This window comes from Phyllosticta citribraziliensis (genome assembly GCF_038025025.1).
Source record: "Phyllosticta citribraziliensis strain CPC 17464 chromosome Unknown J3D65scaffold_1, whole genome shotgun sequence".
NCBI classification, from domain to species: Eukaryota; Fungi; Ascomycota; class Dothideomycetes; order Botryosphaeriales; family Phyllostictaceae; genus Phyllosticta; species Phyllosticta citribraziliensis.
The window spans coordinates 2,273,494-2,291,020 of NW_027117338.1; the positions used below are offsets into that span (position 1 = coordinate 2,273,494).

At 56.1% G+C, this 17,527-nt stretch overlaps 7 protein-coding genes across 7 annotated transcripts; 4 read left to right on the plus strand and 3 right to left on the minus strand.

Annotated features, from left to right (window-relative positions):
• Positions 1-7: 7 nt before the first annotated feature.
• Positions 8-1,567, plus strand: J3D65DRAFT_610820 (endoplasmic reticulum vesicle transporter-domain-containing protein). Its single transcript, XM_066798842.1, has 3 exons — positions 8-156; positions 299-844; positions 898-1,567. Exons 1-3 carry the CDS (start codon positions 78-80, stop codon positions 1,371-1,373), a joined length of 1,101 nt encoding a protein of 366 aa, XP_066660041.1. The 5' UTR covers positions 8-77; the 3' UTR covers positions 1,374-1,567.
• Positions 1,568-2,429: 862 nt separating this feature from the next.
• J3D65DRAFT_545584 (uncharacterized protein) lies at positions 2,430-4,168 on the plus strand (the record flags this gene model as incomplete). The annotated part of the gene is made up of 3 exons (XM_066796774.1): positions 2,430-2,585; positions 2,640-2,677; positions 2,749-4,168. The coding sequence occupies 3 exons, from the start codon at positions 2,430-2,432 to the stop codon at positions 4,166-4,168; spliced, it is 1,614 nt and encodes a 537-aa protein (XP_066660042.1).
• A 683-nt stretch (positions 4,169-4,851) lies between these two features.
• On the minus strand, positions 4,852-5,745 carry J3D65DRAFT_673523 (uncharacterized protein; the record flags this gene model as incomplete). The annotated part of the gene is made up of 2 exons (XM_066803528.1): positions 4,957-5,745; positions 4,852-4,905 (listed from the first exon to the last, which is right to left on the minus strand). The coding sequence occupies exons 1-2, from the start codon at positions 5,686-5,688 to the stop codon at positions 4,852-4,854; spliced, it is 786 nt and encodes a 261-aa protein (XP_066660043.1). The 5' UTR covers positions 5,689-5,745.
• Positions 5,746-7,264: 1,519 nt separating this feature from the next.
• Positions 7,265-9,121, plus strand: J3D65DRAFT_664029 (uncharacterized protein; the record flags this gene model as incomplete). The annotated part of the gene is made up of 1 exon (XM_066802714.1): positions 7,265-9,121. The coding sequence occupies one exon, from the start codon at positions 7,265-7,267 to the stop codon at positions 9,119-9,121; it is 1,857 nt and encodes a 618-aa protein (XP_066660044.1).
• Positions 9,122-9,616: 495 nt separating this feature from the next.
• Positions 9,617-10,638, minus strand: J3D65DRAFT_664030 (uncharacterized protein; the record flags this gene model as incomplete). Its single annotated transcript, XM_066802715.1, has 2 exons — positions 9,617-10,550; positions 10,613-10,638. 2 exons carry the CDS (start codon positions 10,636-10,638, stop codon positions 9,617-9,619), a joined length of 960 nt encoding a protein of 319 aa, XP_066660045.1.
• Positions 10,639-11,012: 374 nt separating this feature from the next.
• On the plus strand, positions 11,013-14,283 carry J3D65DRAFT_643734 (Maf1 regulator-domain-containing protein; the record flags this gene model as incomplete). Its single annotated transcript, XM_066802103.1, has 5 exons — positions 11,013-11,023; positions 11,072-11,105; positions 11,162-11,279; positions 11,327-11,601; positions 13,183-14,283. The coding sequence occupies 5 exons, from the start codon at positions 11,013-11,015 to the stop codon at positions 14,281-14,283; spliced, it is 1,539 nt and encodes a 512-aa protein (XP_066660046.1).
• A 596-nt stretch (positions 14,284-14,879) lies between these two features.
• J3D65DRAFT_610847 (uncharacterized protein) lies at positions 14,880-17,462 on the minus strand. The gene is made up of 4 exons (XM_066798843.1): positions 17,341-17,462; positions 16,520-17,278; positions 16,317-16,473; positions 14,880-16,265 (listed from the first exon to the last, which is right to left on the minus strand). Exons 1-4 carry the CDS (start codon positions 17,414-17,416, stop codon positions 15,116-15,118), a joined length of 2,142 nt encoding a protein of 713 aa, XP_066660047.1. The 5' UTR covers positions 17,417-17,462; the 3' UTR covers positions 14,880-15,115.
• Between the last annotated feature and the right edge of the window lie 65 nt (positions 17,463-17,527).

Sequence of the window (17,527 nt, forward strand, 5' to 3'; positions counted from 1 at the left end):
GCCGTCCGCCAACAGCTTTTCTTGCAGACTTTCGCCAGGCTGGTCCATGTAGCGCCAACTGCTGACATACTGCTGCCATGAACGGATTCGCCGACCGCGGCCTCAGCGAGGGGGACTTTGAGGGGAAGAGCGCGCTCAAGGCCTTTGATGCGTTCCGTAAGTAGACGCTCGACCTCCGCCCAGCTCCCTTGCGCCGCTTGAGCGCCCTCACGCGCAACGCCCACAAGACGTTTGCGCCCATTTCAACCGCCTCCTCCGCAGCTACCGTGTCAATTATGGAACTAATTCGCCGTCACAGCCAAGACCAAGGCCAGCTACCTCCAACAGACGTCCTCGGGCGCGAATTGGACTCTTCTCCTCATCGTAACATGCGTATGGCTGTCGATTACCGAGTCGATGCGGTGGTGGGTAGGCACAACCCACCACACCTTTAGCGTTGAAAAGGGCATCTCCCACGACCTTCAAATCAACCTCGACATCGTGGTTGCGATGCAGTGCAAGGACCTCAACGTCAACGTGCAAGACGCCTCCGGCGATCGCATCCTGGCCGGTGACACCCTCAAAATGGATCCGACGCGGTGGAACTGGTGGAAGGAGAAGAGCAAGAATATCCACAAGCTGGGAAATGACCAGGGCAAGAACCGCTACCACGAAGAGGACGTTCACGATTACCTCGGAGCGGCCAAGGCCAAGAGAAGGTTTCCCAAGACGCCAAAGCTGAGGGGAACTCCGGACTCTTGCAGGATATACGGCACGCTGGAGGGGAACAAGGTGCAAGGAGACTTCCACATTACTGCAAGAGGCCACGGCTACATGGCCTTTGGGGACCATCTGCCCCATGACGGCAAGTACCCTTTCAACCCAAAGGAACTCTACATTCTAACCCTAGCGCCTCAGAGTTCAATTTCTCCCACCAGATCAACGAGCTGTCCTTTGGTCCGTACTATCCCTCGCTCCACAACCCGCTGGACAACACTCGCGCCTTTATTCCCACCAAGGACGATCACTTTTACAAGTTCCAGTACTACATCTCGGTCGTGCCGACGCTGTACACCGACACGCGCTCCAAAATCTTCACGAACCAATATGCGGTGACGGAGCAGTCTCATGCCGTCCCGGAGATGGCGGTACCTGGCGTCTTTGTCAAGTTTGACATTGAGCCAATCATGCTCACCATTTCGGAAGAGAACGGGGGCCTCATTGCTCTCCTCGTCCGGCTGGTCAACGTGGTGAGCGGCGTCATGGTTGCAGGAGGCTGGTGCTTCAGAGTGGGCGAGGCCATTATAAGCGCGTGGGGTAGGAGGAGCCGGAGAAGCGATGGTCTCGGTGTACTTCACGGGAGGAGCGCGAGCATGGAGGAAAAGAAAATCTAGACGTGACCTTTTGGATTCGCAGGTGGCTGGCGTTTGGGACAGGATGGAGCGTTGCATATACAGGCTTTGTACATAGCGTATTCAATTGTGTCTGACCAGAGACCATCAACGTTGTGCATGCGCCGAGTTGTAGCCTCATGTCTCTGATCGGCGTTATCGATAGTGCAGGGATCAAGTATCCTGCGTCAAGCTCCAAGTCTTTCATCATTCCGCCCTCATCCCGCGTCTCTATTCTGGTCCCTGTCCATCATCGTGTTCTCCCTTGTGCACTTTTAGAAAGACAGCCCTTGACCGGTCCTGACCACCACCCTCTCGACCGGCACCACCACAACTCAAAAAAGGTGAGCTGTCGCAGCCCTCTTGATCCCTCTACTCCTCCACACCCGGGAGACGGCTTGAATCGGCCCTTGCTTGTTCCCGTACCCGCTTGCCCATCTTGCCACCAATTCGATATGGCCTCCTGTCAGCTGCGCCCGGTTTACCGACTTCAGGCGCGTGCCTGGCCTTGTTCCAGGACCATGCTTGTCTGGGACTAGACCGCGGACGCGTGTGGCGTGCAGAGGTCGACTGAGAGGACAATGCTCTGGCGCCCCAGCCGGCTGCTTCGCCGAGCAAATAATGGGCGTGGTGTATGCGCAGCTGGCGGCGGCGCCGCCGCCTGTGCCCATTATTTCTCAGCATACCACACGCATTTCCCAAGCCCTCTAGCAGGCCCGCCGGTTCCCTTGCATAGCCGCCTCTGCACTTCTTCCCGACATAGCGCCATTTTCCCCTTCTGATAAAACCTTATCTCTGGCTCCTGCATCTCGTTGTAAACTTTTCTTCTTGCGCGGCGTGTACTTGGCCATCACAGTCATTCGAGCATTCAACACCACCGAAACTCCCCCGTTTTTGAAAACCGAATCCGAAGAATTTCCTCTTTTGAATATGGAGCGCCGCGCTTACCGTTCGTCCAATCAGGGCTACAACAGCGACGGCAGCCCGGACCGTATGCAGCAAGACTTGCAGAGCAGTCCTCATCGCCGAAATTTTGGCCAAGACGTCAACGGCGCGAGCATGAATCCGATAATACGACGCGCCTTGCCCCATGGAAGGAAGCCTCATGTTGGCATCGTCGGCGCGGGCGTGAGTGGCTTGCGCTGTGCAGACATTCTGATCCAGGCGGGGCACAAGGTCACGATCCTGGAAGCAAGAGACCGAATAGGGGGCCGGGTGAGTTGAGAATTTTGATATGGAAACTACCCACGTGTGCTAAGACTTTGACAGCTCTGCCAAGCAAAGGTGAAGGGAAATCTCGTGGACCTGTATGTTTGGCATCTAGGAATGGTGCTTGATGACACGCCTTGACTAACTTTGAATGTGCGGAAACGTTCAGTGGACCAAACTGGATACATGGGACTGAGGATAATCCAATCCTAGACCTGGCAAAGGAGACCAACACCGTTACTCACAACTGGGATGGCCGCCAGTGCATTTATGATCAGCAAGGCAATGCGCTCCCCGAAGAAGAGGCCGCAGAGGCCGCAGAGACAATATGGAGCATCATCGGCGACGGCATGGAGTATGCCAAGGAGCACAGCGCGTCGATACCCCCTAGCAAAAGCCTCCTTGACTATCTCGAAGAGGAGACCAAGGAGCTGTACCGGAGCACGGATCTGAACGAGGTGGCCAAGCAGAAGAAGAGAAATCTTCTTCTGAAGATTGCCGAGATGTGGGGAGCCTTTGTCGGGAGTGGCGTTGAAAGGCAGAGCCTGAGATTCTTCTGGCTGGAGGAGTGCATCGACGGCGACAACCTCTTTGTTGCGGGGACGTACAAGAATATTCTGGAAAGAATAGCTGAGCCCGCGCTCCAAGGCGCGGATATTCAGTTTGGCCAGTGTGTGCGGAATGTCGAAACCAAATACGAGGATGGCGCGGCAACCAAAGTCGAAGTCGAGGTGGCAGGTGGAAAGACATTCGACTTTGACGAAGTGGTCATGACGACGCCACTGGGGTGGCTAAAAAGAAATCAGTTCGTTTTTGTCCCAGACCTCCCCAAAGATGTCTCCCAGGCGATTCACAACTTGGGCTACGGCTGTCTGGACAAGATCTACATCACGTTCCCGAAGGCCTTTTGGAACACGGCTCCAGTAAGCAAGACCAACATCCCCACAACGGCCAGGACCTCGATACCAAACACGACGGCTACGACGGCGCCCGTCCACTCGATAGACCCCAACGCCGCGCCGTCGACGCACCACCCGGGCTTCACGCAATGGACAGCGCCGCTGTACGCCCCGGACACCAACCCCTTGTCCTGGAACCAAGAGTGCGTCAACATGGCCGCACTGCCCTCGGGGTCCGCGCACCCAACGCTCCTCTTCTACACCTTCGGCCCAACATCCGAGCACATAGCCTCGATCCTGTCCTTCGACAGCTCCTCGCCGCACGACCCGTCGCCCGCAGCAACGGCGCGGCTCCTCGCCTTCTTCGCGCCCTACTACTCGCGCCTGCCCAACTTCGACGCCGCCGACCCGGCGTGCGCGCCGCAGGCCGTCCTCGCCACCGCCTGGGCCGCCGACGAGCTGGCCGGCTACGGCAGCTACTGCAACTTCCCCGTCGGCTTGGAGCAGGGCGATCGCGACGTCGAGGCGCTGCGCCGCGGCCTGCCCGACCGCCGTGTCTGGCTGGCCGGCGAGCACACGGCCAGCTTTTTGGCGCTGGGCACCGTCACGGGGGCGTATTGGAGTGGTGAGGGTGTGGGGAGGTGGATTGAGAGCGCTTATGGTGGTGGGAATGGGGCGGTGAAGAATTAGGATCGAGTAGTACGGTTTGCGGAAAGGGAATAGGAGGCACGTGGGTTGATCTGAAGTTGCTGTGGTAGTCGTTGGCTGCACGGGCATGCATTGTATCCGCGAAGACGTATCATGCACATTGGATCTTCTATTTACTCCACTGCAAACAGAGCCCTCATCATGCGTTAAACAATCAATATCTGCTGGTAAATGCCTCCTGAACAGAGAAAGTTGCAATGTCTATAACCGTTAAAAGATCCTTTTCTTTTACAAGTCATCTGGCGGCTGAGATGCCATTTGATTTCGTGCTCAAGCTTCCCGCAGGCTTCAAAAGCCTTGCGGGCTTCTCGGGCCGCATCTTGAACCTGCCCCTGGACCTGGGAGAGCTGGCAGCGAGACTCATCAAGATTACCTGACCCATGGCCCTGGTGGTCAGCCTCCAACTAGGCTTGAGAAGCAGTCGACGAAGAAGCGAGTCCTCCAAACCGTAGGCGGAGATTTCCATGCAGTGCTAGTGTTGTGTCTCTAGCGGCACTTGCTCGCGCTTGGCCACACTTCCAGAGCGCGGTGGCCCGTCACTTTCGCCTTAGTAGCAGCGTCTCAACGAAAGAGCGAGAGAAGACGGACAGAAGAATCTCTGGGTGGCAAGAAAATCTGGGAGGATGGCGGGAAGCCTTCTAGGAGACTTTCGTGAACAAAGATCGTCAGTGCTCTTTAGGGGACTCGGGCTCTGACGGGAGACTTTCGAGGCTTCGAGACTGCGAACGATTAGCTGGTTGGGAAACAAGCCGGCGGGCTATGCAAACTACCTTGTAACGACGCTGTCCGCCGGCGCCGTACGAGACCTCGACTAACTGTACAGGTCGGGAGTCGGGTCTGTTTCTGTCTGGACAAGAAGGCTGCAACTGCTGAGGTTGGCTGTTGGCGACCGGCTTGCCTTCAAGAGGGGATGCATAGCGCGTCGGCAGAGGCTGCGTCAAGAGAAGGTGTCTGAAGTTGGGGCCGTAGACTTGGTCGGGATGAGAGTATCTGTGAAGACCTGGACGTTCCTCTCGAGTGCTGTCCTCTCCGCCAGAATCAGGCTCGCTATTGTCCGTCTCGGAAAGACTCGTTGGGAGTGCTGTTATCGATCCATGTTCCGGTGTCTCTGCGGTCCATGTTGGCAAGGACTTGCAAGCCTTTTGAGGAGAACTTAAGCCGTCTCCACCATTTTCAAGACTGTCTCTCTTTGCGAGGCCAAGGTCCGAGATTTTCTTCGTCTTTTCCTGCTCATTATCATACCGCTCATTCGGGCTTCCAGATTCGTTCTGTTCGGCTTCGACATGGGGCCTTATCGTGGCTGTGCGAAGTAATCCTGGAGGTTTCTGAGCAATGGTACGTTTTCGCTTGTTGGCTTTCAAATCCTCGATGTTTGCGGATCTTGGTTCTGGTTCCTTCGCAGATTCTACAGGCTTGACATCCTGCGGACTATAACGCGCCGGTTCGTACCGGTCAGGCTCGAGACCACGCTTCTTCTCCTTATTTCCAGCGTGATGGGCCATTCTTAGGGAAACTCTTGAATCTGGCTTTCCGATGATGTTGGAGGTAGTTTGGTGGGCCGTGGTCGTCGTCGAGCTGCAGCAATTTATTCTGGTAATCAACCTGACGCCGAGATGACGGTTGTTCGATGATGGAGCGGTTGCTATAGTGTCTTGCTGAAAAATGTATACGTTGGTAGGGGACTGTGACTGGCTTTCTGGGTTCCAACACTTTATATTGACGGCATCGAGTTGTCATCCTGGTAAGCCATCTTTGGAACCCAGGGAGTTGCAAAATTCACCTGAGCCTACATTCCCAGCTTGAAGCTGGGCTCAACCACTCAAGAGGTGTCGCAAACAGTCGAGAGCAGAATTTGTGGCTTCTTGCAGTTTCGACTGATTTCAACTTCGGACAGTTCAAAGTTGAGGGGATCCTGCAGGCGATGGAGTGAGTGGTTGCCGCCTGTTCACATGGCCCTCTGCACCAAACCTCAACAAAACTCGGGATTTGCAAAACTCTGTACTTGAGACTGTGGGAAAAGAATACGGTTACGTGCCTACTGTTGATATTCTGAAAGCGATGACGGAGTAATTGATAGACCCTTTCCAAAGAACGTGGTGATATGGGTTGGTGCATTGCTGGCATGCACTAAAATCATGATCATCGCCCGTTATTGGAACCTGTCCCTGAGCAGCCTGAGAAAGCTCTAAATGGGTTACGCGGCTGCTTAAGGTTAGCGCAAAACTTTCTTATAACGTTCGTCGAAGTGAGGAATAATGGATCAGATAAACCAGACATGGAAAAAGTTCATCGTAAGGTCATTGAGTTTGAAGTGCATGCGAACGAAATAAAAAAGTCGGAAAAGTCATTTTCCCTTGCTGTAGCAGAGACTGTGCAACCTGGTTGGGCTTCTTACATTCACACTGGGTTTCATGATAGCGCAGAATTTTGACCGGCGAATGAGTGCTCTTGGCGATCCACTGGGTACTCAATAAAACTTCCTGCTGTTAGACACGCGAAAGCGCCCCCTGACACAGGACCATGGCCTTTGATGATCTAGTTCTTCTTCCTCTTTATGTGTCTGTAAGATCTGCATTCTCATGCACTGACATGGGATTTGGACCTGATAGACTGATGTTGCTTGCGAGTCCTGAGCTATCTCCGACAGAAGCCAAGTGTATGGGGTTTTGGCTTTGCGAGCGGCTCCGGTTGGAGACGCAGGCGACTTTTACAGGCTGCAGTGAGCAGCGTTGCATTATCTTTAGAACAAATTTCCATTTCCTAGCACAATTTAGTCGATGATATAGCCCGATGAAGATGAAAATGGGTGACAAACAGCTGCATGTGCCTTTTTTTCTAGAGATGGAGCGATGAACAGGGCTCGAGGGGTCTGGGTCTGGTACCTGGAGGACGGAGGCGTGGCTCCTTCCATCGCAGTCTCTTGCGCGGGTCCTTGTTATGGCAACTGCCCGACAACACCTGAGCCGAGCGCCCACCCTCGGCGCAGCACAAACATCGTGCCTCTGCTGTCGTAATTGTTGGTTCTTCCCGTCTTCCTCATCTTCACAACAACACCCTGACCATCCACCAGCTTCCATCATGGCAGCTACCCGCGCTGCGAAAGCTGGCAAAGCCAGCAAAGCCGGTGCTCCTCAAGCAACCTCCCAAGCTGCTTCGGGCACAGCGACCCGCTCCAGAGCGAAGCAGCAAGCGACCAAACCGTCAGCCCCGTCTGATCTGCCGGCCTCGTCCTTGCCCCCCAAAACCAGGAGCCGCGCAGCGAAGGCGTCCGCCGTGCCTGCGCAGCCTGCGTTATCCGATCGACCGGCACCGTCCTCCATGCCTCCACCAAAGACTCGTGGTAAAAGAAACACGAAGACGTCGACTGCGGCCGCCCAGTCTGCCCCAGCGTCTGCCGCACCCTCGGCCTCTCCCGCCAAGAATCAGACCAGGAAACGCAAGGCCTCGACGCCCCTTGAGGAGTCAGCGCCTTCACCGCCACCAAAGGCCAAGTCCGGCCGGCGCGTTGCCAGCAAGGCTCCTAGGAAGGACTCCGCGTCTGCTCTTGACCCTGCCCCGATGCTCAGCGATGTGCCCAAAGAGAAGAACGATGTCAAGGAACCAGAGCCAGTGTACCGCAAGGAAGGCGGACAGGAGCAAGACACAGACTCTTCGCTCTCTTCACTCCAGTCCACAGACTTTGATGAAGAAACCAAGAATGCGGTTCAAGGCCAAAAGCTGGTGAAGGCTGCGACAGTCTCAGCAGTGAACCAAGACCTGAACTCTTCCATGGGGACTGCCACTACAACAAGTGCGCCCAAGCCAGGCGATGCTTTGCAAACCAGCAGCGATGCCGCAGCCACCACCACTGCCCAAGGCAAGAAGTCGGAGGCGAACACTGCACCAGTTTCGACGGCCGATCTGGAGCCAAGCTCTTCCACCACAACCATCAACGCGGTGGACTTGCCCATCCCGACACCCAATCTCAAGGCCAACAAGCGTGCCGCACCTACTGCGCAGGGTCAGAAGTCGCAGAAGAAGGCTGCTACGGCCTCCAAAGACACCAAGAAGCCGGCCCCTACCACGAAGAAAACAGCTGCGGCAAACGTGCCTGACCCAGTGCCTGCTCCCAGGAACGACAGCAGTGCCACGAGCAGCACGATCCAAGACCAGGGTCTGCACACACAGGCCACCGCAGGCGTTGACGAACCGACGACGACCATTACGGCAGACGCTTCCGATTCCATCCCAGCTCTTACCATCACCGGTGGCACCTCGACAGCCCATGCCCAAGGTCCAAAGTCAGTCTTGAACGAGAAGCCAACATTGTCCACCTCTGAGACGCCAGAAGCTGCTACGACCAAGACCCAGCCCCAGCCGACCCCAGCTGCCAAAGCTCACGAAGATGCCGAAGACGCCCCCAAGGAACTCCAAGCCGAAGATTCTACAGCTCTTACCCAGGACCAGTGCAGTCTGCCGGCTTCAGCGCATGAAGGTGCTGCCACAAGTGCGCCTGAACCTGGCGCCTCAAACACCACACCAGCGTTGGTTCCAGATGGTTCTCTGCAGAGCAAGAACGTCCCGTCACTCCGTGGCGCCTCTTTGACCTCCGCTACCATATCCGCCTCCTCCCCTTTCTCGGTTGAAATGAACCCTCCGACCCCAGCTACGCCAACGACAACCACGGAGACAGGCCCGAATACTCTCAGCGAGAAGGAAGCCAACGCTCCATTGGCAGAAGCATCGAACGTCACCGAAGACCTTCTGCTTGCAGGCCAGAGCTTCAAAGTTCTGTGGCCAGTCTATGAGCAAGTCCGGGAGATAGTCGAGATGAAGGAGTGCCAGAGCAAGGAGGTTACTGACGCGGAGCGAAAGCTCATGTGGCAACTGTACGAGCAGTGCAGGGAGCTGAAGACCCAGTTGGAGGAGCACGAGGCGAGCAAGGACAAGAAGTGAGGTGGGTACTGAGAGGCACACGTGGATGGAGGTCGTGTGTCTCTTGGCATTTGTTTGCCCGCCCAGCAGCAGCTTGGAAAATTTGTGCGTGGAGGACATAATTGGACACAGAAAGACAACGGGAAACGGTTCGTTTTAAGCTGGGCTTAATTCAGACGGGCGAACGGGAAGCTTTCTGGACGAATCGGTATTCGAAAGGGGGTCAGCGATTGGTCTTGAACGTGGAGAGAATCACATACCCTGGTTTCTGCAATTGTCCAACAGCCGAGCTTGAGCGCTGGATGGTGACTGGCTTTGAACGTCTTGAGATAGAAAAGTAGGAAAACCCAAAAAACATAGTGGAAATGGCAAGCCATGATTCCTACAACTCTGATCATGCAGTCTAAAAGCTCAAATGCTACCGCCCAAACACCAAATCCAGAACTGCTACGTAATGCGAGAGATGCGAGTAAGATGGACGAAAGATCAAAGAAGTTGGTGTATCGTTTGCCCTCCTTACTCTCGCAGCTCAGCAACCGCAAAGTAGCCCTTGTTTTCCACGACACCCCGGTCTTTTACCACTGCTGTGTACTTGACCACCCACTGCGGCGCTACATCGCCCTTCAGTCCCTCTCTCCCGTTGGGTCCAGCAAGCACACCGGCTCCATTCTCTCCTGGGCCAAGCAATTCTCTCAGCGTGCCGCTAGGCAAGACGTTTGTGCAGTCATTGTGTGTCAGCAACTCGATGCCCTGCTCCTTGGCATACAGAATAAGAGGCTTGGGCACGACGCAACAGTCGCGCACATTGATTTGATCCACGCTCGGCCTCACACGAGTCTTGGACAAGAAGCGCGCCAGACGCTGGGTGCCAAACTCTGAGAGGCCCAGCTTCGCAATCAGGCCCTCGTCATACAGCGTCTCGAGGGCGCGCCACGTCTCAATCATGCTCTCCACGGCCTCGATGCCGTCCGCGTCGTCTGCGCTGCCGCTTGCGGTGGCGGTAGCGTCGTCCTCGGAAGACACGTCCGAGTCTTCGTCGTCGGCGTCAAACGCGATGCCAGGGAAAGATACAATGAGCAGGTCGATGCTCTTGACGTGCAGCTCGCGGAGCACCAGGTCTATAGCATCGCGAGCCTGGACTATGCGCGTGGCGACGGGGACGTGGGGTAGGTAGAACAGCTTGACTGTGATATCGTAGGCGGCGCACTCTTCGGCTAGGCCAGAGGCAGCAAAGTCGACGGCGGGGATGAAGAGCGAGGATCCGTCTTGCGCGGTCCATTCGTGGAAGGAGGGGCGTTTGACGTCGCCGTTTGTCGTAGCAGAGGAATCGTTGGAGGCGCAAGACTGCTGGTGCACGGCGAAGTTGGAGCGGAGGGACGATGTCAGCTCGGTGTTTGATTTCTCGACTGGGTTGCGGCGCACAACCGTGGGCGCGCTGCCCATGATGTTACTGGTTTCTCCATGTCAGCATATCCAACAGCAACCTCGGATTCGGAGCATTTTGAGGCATACGACGAGGAGAGAATCAAACGGGTCATGGTGGGCGCAGAGATGCCAATAGCTTTGTCAGCAGACAAGAGTGGGATTGAAGGGTGCAAAGGAAGGCTCTTTCTGGCTCAGCAGGCGCCTGGGTTGGAGAGAGGGAGTTGAAGAGAAAGGTCGGCGCATTACGGGCCTGGTGCAAAGTGATTTCCAAGCCGGTAGTGGGACATTTGTCCGCAAGGATGCAATGTCAGTAGTGAAATCCGTCCATGGTCGGAGTCGTCGAATGATAGGCCAGCGCACGGGCCCTGTCGGTGTTAAGCGCGGGCCTCCCCGAACGACCGGTCTTGGCGAGGCTCCCATGGCGACTCGTTCCTGTCCCTCGCCCAAAACCCACCCCTCCACGTCGCAAACACCTTGGACCTCCGCCATGGCCATCAAGTGAGTACAGGGACATCTGACAACCTTGGATGAGTCTAACGTACCCAGATATTTGATTCTCCTCTCCCGCCAGGGCAAAGTCGTACGTCTTTCGGGCACAACCTTCGACCACCGCAACAGTCGCTAACGTGCATACAGCGTCTCGCCAAGTGGTTCACCACGCTATCTCCCAAGGACAAGGCAAAAATCGTAAAGGATGTGTCTCAATTAGTCCTCGCTCGCCGCACCCGAATGTGCAATTTCCTCGAATACAAGGGTATGCCACCTGGCCTCCCAGCACCGGACCCTACTGAAAGCTATCAGACACCAAGATCGTGTACCGCCGCTATGCCTCGCTATTCTTCATCGCCGGCTGTGATTCGGAAGACAATGAACTCATCACGCTCGAGATAGTCCACCGCTACGTCGAGCAGATGGACAAGTACTACGGCAACGTCTGCGAGCTCGACATCATCTTCAACTTTCAAAAGGCCTACTTCATACTGGATGAGCTACTTTTGGCAGGAGAGATGCAGGAAAGCAGCAAAAAGAACGTCCTCAGATGCATTAGCCAGCAGGACAGTCTAGAAGACATGGAGGTGAGTTGGCAGTCTTTCGCGGCACACGTCAAGAGCAAGTTGGAGGACGAACGACATGCGGCATTACGATGCGATGCGAGACACTCGAAATCAGCGCAAACGGCTCGGGCATTCGGCGACTCGGTACGACATGAATCGGTCAAAAGTTAACGACAAATGCAGGTCGAGGACGACGGCGTCACGAAGATTGGCTAAACTTCCGACAATTCTCCACACCTACCATGATACCCCCACGAAACGAGTCCTCCATGACATTTGTTTGCGCGCGCAAGTATGTGCCAGAAATACGCTAATCTAATGGCTGGAACCTCTCAGGATGCCCAAGCCCTTGAGGACCAAATTCGCGCCAGCGGCTTCCTTTGAGGCCGCAGCTGTGCAGCACAGTCTCAGCATTAGAGACCAGGACGTCAGCCAAGGCTTCCTCCCCATTTCACAAAAGGCGTTTGGGAAATTGTGGAGTTGGAAGGGTACAGCGACGGGAAGCTCGGTTTTGCGGAGGTTCCCAGAACGTGTATTGTACCTAAAGCGCCCTTTGCCGCAGGCAAGGCTATGCTGGCGTTAGGAGTTAGCAATGAATGACCAACGAATACCCTGATTGATCGTGCAGCTTAGCTTGCAAATGTCTCGATGTCGGTCATGGTTGGAGGCGGTTGAACGGTCTCCTGAGCGCTGATGATTCTCACAAACAAACAGGAGCACCATCGAATGATGGCCACTGAGACCCTTGCAGAGCAGCATCAGCTCACACCGCCACGTTTGTTCCCTCGGTCTCCTGAAGCAGCGTCGAGGGATTGCGCATCGACCATATTGCGTCATCGCATTCCAGATCCCGCCTGCTGTCGGAACGGCTTCAATTGAAGCGTCTCGAGCAACAAACGTCGGCACCAAATCTACACGCAGCGTTGGAAAACGTGGTCTCGGGCAAGCTCTCCCGGTTGCAGCTCTGTCGTAGCGTCAAAGCCTCACATGCGTCAAGGTCTCGTCTCTTAGTGGACAACAAGGTCCAGGTCAGGGGCCCGGCCATCACGTGGCGGAGTTCCGGCAGCCTCCAGGCTCTCCACCTGGCCTGCAGCTGCGGCGGCAGCCCATCACCGTGCTCACCCTACCCCATAACTCGTACCGTACCATGCCATCTCTTAACAACGCCCTTGACTCCCCCTACAACATTGCTCACTGTAGTTGTAGCCATCCGCCCTATTCTTCTTCGCAAAGCGCCCAACAAACGCTCCTGGCTGCCGCTAGCCGAGAGTAACCAACGGCCGTCGCGTTATCGAACCACAACACTATCCACTCCTGTACCACGGAGACTGCCAACCTCGTTACCATAGCTCTGAGCTGCCCATCCCACTTCCTTGAATCGATCGGAGACACTTCCGACGCTTTGCGACAGCAGATACGGCTACCAAAAGTCCACTACACACTCAACAACATCATCCGGTCAGCGCAACCATGAAGGTCCGTCCATCCCCTGCCTGCCGCAAGCCTGGGACAACCAGCTTGCTCTCGAGTGCCATATGAAGCTGCTCGGACGAGTGCGCCAGGCAAACTCGCTCAGAATGACCTCGCTGATGTATCCCGCAGTACCTGGCCCTCCGCGATTTTGAAGACGTTAATGGCGCGCTCAACTTCGACACGCCCGACTGCCATGTAATCGGCGGCTGCGACCTGTACACGACCAAGGCGGCGGGATCCGACAAGAAGCTCTACAAGACGATTGAGAACTCGCTCGAATCGCAACATGAGACGGTCCTCCGTTTGTCGGCATCTCTGTCGCCTCCTCAGGCTGAATCGCTCGCCGAATCCCTAAACCTGTCAAGATCCTCGCCGTTCGGTCCTCTGAGCCAGATATCCAGCAGGAGGACGTTCGCATACTTGATTGCGACGCTGAACGCCTCGCATCCCGACTATGACTTCAGCCACATCTTGCGCCCGGCCGACTTTCGGAAAGAGCGCTCCCTGCGCTCGGTCATGAACACGATCGACACGACGCTCTACAACCTGCGCCCGCGACCGTCCGGTGCAATGCTCGCCGTGCCTTCGAATTGGAACTCGGGACCCATGCCGTCGGGCGCGCGCACACCGGGCGGTCACACGATGTGGAGTCCGCGAATGTGGCGCCTCATCGACAAAGAGATGACATTGCGCGAGTGCGCCATCTACTGTTATCAACCGGACGAGGATCCCTTTGATGGCGAGGAGGGCGCCATCTGGAGCATGAACTACTTCTTCTTCAACAAGAACCGCAAACGCGTCTGCTATCTGTACCTGCGGGGCATGTCGGTCATGTCGCACAGTCCAGCGGTGATAGCGGCGGCAGCCCGGGCCCCGGCGGCGCATCGGCGGTCGTCGGCCAGCGGCGGGCGCAGTCGTGGCGGCCTGAGCATGGGCTTGGAGAGTGCGGACAAGCGCGCGAATTACTGGCTCGGCGAGACAGCTGACGGCCTGTCTGTTTCGGCAGGCTGGCCCGATGACGATGACGATGTCATGGTGATAGCACACCCGGGCGATGACGAAGTCTACCGGGATGAGGAGATGCTCGACGATCAGGAATACGTGACCGAGGACGTCGAAGAGGAGGAGGAGGACGAGGAAGAGGACGAAGAAGAAGAGCCCCGCGCCACCCGGAGAGGCAGCGACGTCAGGGGCATGGACGAACACATGACCGAAACGATGGAGGTGTAGACGGTGTTGAGCGGAGGATCTGGCTGGGGCGCGACGAGAAATTCGCTGCGGAGCATGGTCGGAGGCGAAAGTCGCGCCCCACGGTTTCGTGGCGCGGTGGGCGACATGTTCAACACCAACACCGGCCCACCCGTTCAAGTCACCGCACGCCGTCCTTTTCCTGTTTGTTTCTTCCCTTTTTCATTTTCAGTTTTTCATCCAGCTTCCCTCCACTGCTCCGGGTATGACGCAGGCGCCTCCAGCAGCCGGTGGGAGCGGCTAGCGATGCGTTTGTGCTTCGAGATACCCACTCGCCATTTCTGTTGTTTGTTCTCTTCACTGTGTCTATTTAGTGTTTTTTCATTTTTCCTTGGCGTCTCTTCCCTCTCCCGTTCCTCTCCTACGAATACTTCAAGTTGGTGCTCCGCACCCAATTCCCAATCACAAACGATCGATCAGAGCAGCTTGAGACGCCAGAGATGCCGCTTCAGGGACCACGAGTTTGGATTAATGATGGGATCGCTCCAGGTGCCTGGATCGGTCCGACTGGGAGAGATTGAATCGAACACGAAGTCGTCGTCTCAGTTGCATCGTCTGTTCTGCTTTTGTATGGCGTTCCGTGGTGTCTTGCTGGCGGGTTGGTTAGCGGATGGGGCGGCTTGGGATAGCCACGTAGCTCTTGAGCGACGCCATTCGCATCAAAAATCGAGAAGTTCATATGAAGCTGCGCGGGTATTTTCGAATGCGTCTCTTAGTGTTCAACGTGTTGGCGGGGGCGCGACGTCTATCGACACGCCATCTTTTCTATCCAAGAACAACAACCTCCTGATCGCCGCCCTCTGCATCCATCCTACTACTGGTCCCCTCCCACCTCCACCGTCGCCAGATCTACAATCCTCAACTTCGCCGCGCCCATCGGCTCCAGCCTGACCGTCTTCCTCGTCCCGTTTATACACGCCCTCTCCGCCAACGGCGGCGGCACATCCATCACCCCTCTGTAAACCCCCCACCCACCAATCTCGCACCCCCTCGCCTCGACCCAAACAGGCGGGGCGCCGGGCGCAAAGATGGGGTTCGGAAGCGGCTCCTCGGCGGCAGCAACACCACTGGCGCTCGACGCACCACCTGCATCCCCGTCCAGGCTCTCGATGCCGGAGCGCAGGACGAGGGACGACGGGTCGATGGCGACGTTCCAGGCCGACGCGTTGGCGAGGCGCCAGTCGCGCGCCTGCGGCGGGGCGCCCTGCAGCGGCGTCGAGGCGTCGCGGTAGGAGGCGGCGGGGAGCGAGGTGTTGGTGCTGGGGATGGCGAGGGCGAAGACGAGGGCTCCGCGCGTGACGGTTAGGGTGTCGTTGGCGCGGGCCTTTGTGGATAGTGGTGCGGAGAGCGTGAATGTGAGGCTTGAGGAGCCGGCTACAAGCGGGACGGCGTGCAAGCCGGTGTGTGGTGAAGGGGAGAGCGGTGTTGGTGTTGTACTGTTGTTGAGGAAGAGATGGGAAGAGTTGGCGTTGGACCAGGTGGGGATGCGCAGGTGGAAGGTAAAAGGGCGCGAGGCCGTGATCGAGTATGTCAGCGTCGTTGCAAAGGGGTATTGCGTCGTGCAGTTGACAGTGACAGCGGCCCCGTTCGGCAGGGTCGTCGCCAGCGATGCGGGACTGAGAAGCGCATGCGCTAGACCGTCATCGCCAACGCGCAGGTACGATTGCGAGAGGAACTTGGGGAGGCCTTGCGGATGGTTGACTGTGCAGCAGGGGTAGTCGTTTTCAACGCCGTACGTCTGCCCGACATTGTTGACGTTGAAGAAGGGGTTCGACGAAAGCTCTGTTGAGTATCCTTGGTTGGGCTGTCCGACGTATTGACGCGCCCACCAGTCGGGAGAGAGTTGCGAAGGCAGTGCATTGAAGGCGATGCGCTCTGCTTGGTCTGCGTAATCGTTGTCGCCGAATGCTTGGTACAGGTAGCTGAGAGAATACATGGTCTCTACTAGTGTGCATGTTTCCGACCTGCTCCTTGTGAGCTTATAGGTTTTCGATGTTCGAATCCGAGTCACTAACCCGTAGTATGGAGCCAGACCAGCAAGTCTCTCGTCAGCGAGTATACCGCCAGAAGCAGCGCCGTGATACTGAAATGTCCAGTCAACACCTCTCCTTGTAATGTCTATCAGAGAGTCGTTGTGGGTAAAGCGGCGAAAGACGGCCAGTGCCTTCAGTCCTGCAAATTATGAGAGTTTGTTTTGAAGACCAAGGGTGTTGCATACCTTGACCAGCATTTACACCATGCTCATATGGATACCTAGGGCCGTCAGAACCTTCTGTGCTCAGAAAGTTGAGATCCCCCTTGATGAATGCTCCTTCTTGCCACCAATCCGCCCAGCTGATCGCCCCCTGAATCAACAGTTCCATCGAATTCTTCGCATTTGCTTTTACGCCATCTGAAATGCCTGGCCTTTCAAACAACCACTGCAGAGTGATCAGGAGATCCTGCACTCTGACACGTCCCCATGTCGTATCGGCCTCGCTCAGCCCATCTCCCTCATGCCACAGGTACCCTGTGCCATTGGAGTTTAGCATGTTCAGCATGAGCCCCACGAATCTGCCAATGGAATCCAGCACTGGCTTCTCCCAGGTCTGTGGATCTGCCTCCACCAGCTGAATCAAACCAAGCAACAGCGGGTACCGCGCCCATAGATTCCTTGAGTTGCCAGTCTCGGGACCAAGCCACCCGTCTTGCGCTTGATGATCCAAAACGTAGGTGACTGCATCGGAGACTTGTTTCTTAAGCCGTGCGTCATCAGTGGCATAGGCAAGAGGAACGAGCCCGTTGAGCCAATAGGGAAAGCCCTCGTTGAGACCCGAATACTCAGACGAGCCCCCCAACCAGCTACTGTTGGCCACGTAGGGGTAAAAGTCATGTTGGTGGCCGGCAAGGCCAGCTGCTGAAAGAAGTAATTGATCCCGAAGCCAGCCTGAAGGAGTGATAGAGCCAAGGGGGAGGGGATTGAAGGTTAGAGGAAGGACTGTTTGGCGTTAGTATGATTTTGTACACACGTCGCTTGCTGAAAAGGATAGAGAGCTTCACGTGTTGTGTTCGAGCTAGTCGCAGAAGCTGGAATGGAGAGAGAGCCAACAAGGGCTGCAGCAAGGCCCAAGAACATTATGATGAGGCGCCGGACAAGGTCAATGAACAAGAGAAAGGATAACAGGAGGGTAAACAAAACGAAGGCCAAATATAAGTACTGGGTGGCGCATGATTTGTCCCGGCGCGT

What these genes read in the sequence shown, in the direction of transcription:
- J3D65DRAFT_610820 (XM_066798842.1), top strand. Translation starts at nt 78, where the DNA reads ATGAACGGATTCGCCGACCGCGGCCTCAGCGAGGGGGACTTTGAGGGG. An exon ending in CAAGGCCTTTGATGCGTTCC is followed by an intron (nt 157 to 298) that starts GTAAGTAGACGC and finishes TCGCCGTCACAG; the next exon opens with CCAAGACCAAGGCCAGCTAC. An exon ending in GGACCATCTGCCCCATGACG is followed by an intron (nt 845 to 897) that starts GCAAGTACCCTT and finishes CTAGCGCCTCAG; the next exon opens with AGTTCAATTTCTCCCACCAG.
- J3D65DRAFT_610847 (XM_066798843.1), bottom strand. Translation starts at nt 17,416, where the DNA reads ATGTTCTTGGGCCTTGCTGCAGCCCTTGTTGGCTCTCTCTCCATTCCA. An exon ending in GACTAGCTCGAACACAACAC is followed by an intron (nt 17,279 to 17,340) that starts GTGAAGCTCTCT and finishes AACGCCAAACAG; the next exon opens with TCCTTCCTCTAACCTTCAAT. An exon ending in GGTCTGGCTCCATACTACGG is followed by an intron (nt 16,266 to 16,316) that starts GTTAGTGACTCG and finishes CACAAGGAGCAG; the next exon opens with GTCGGAAACATGCACACTAG.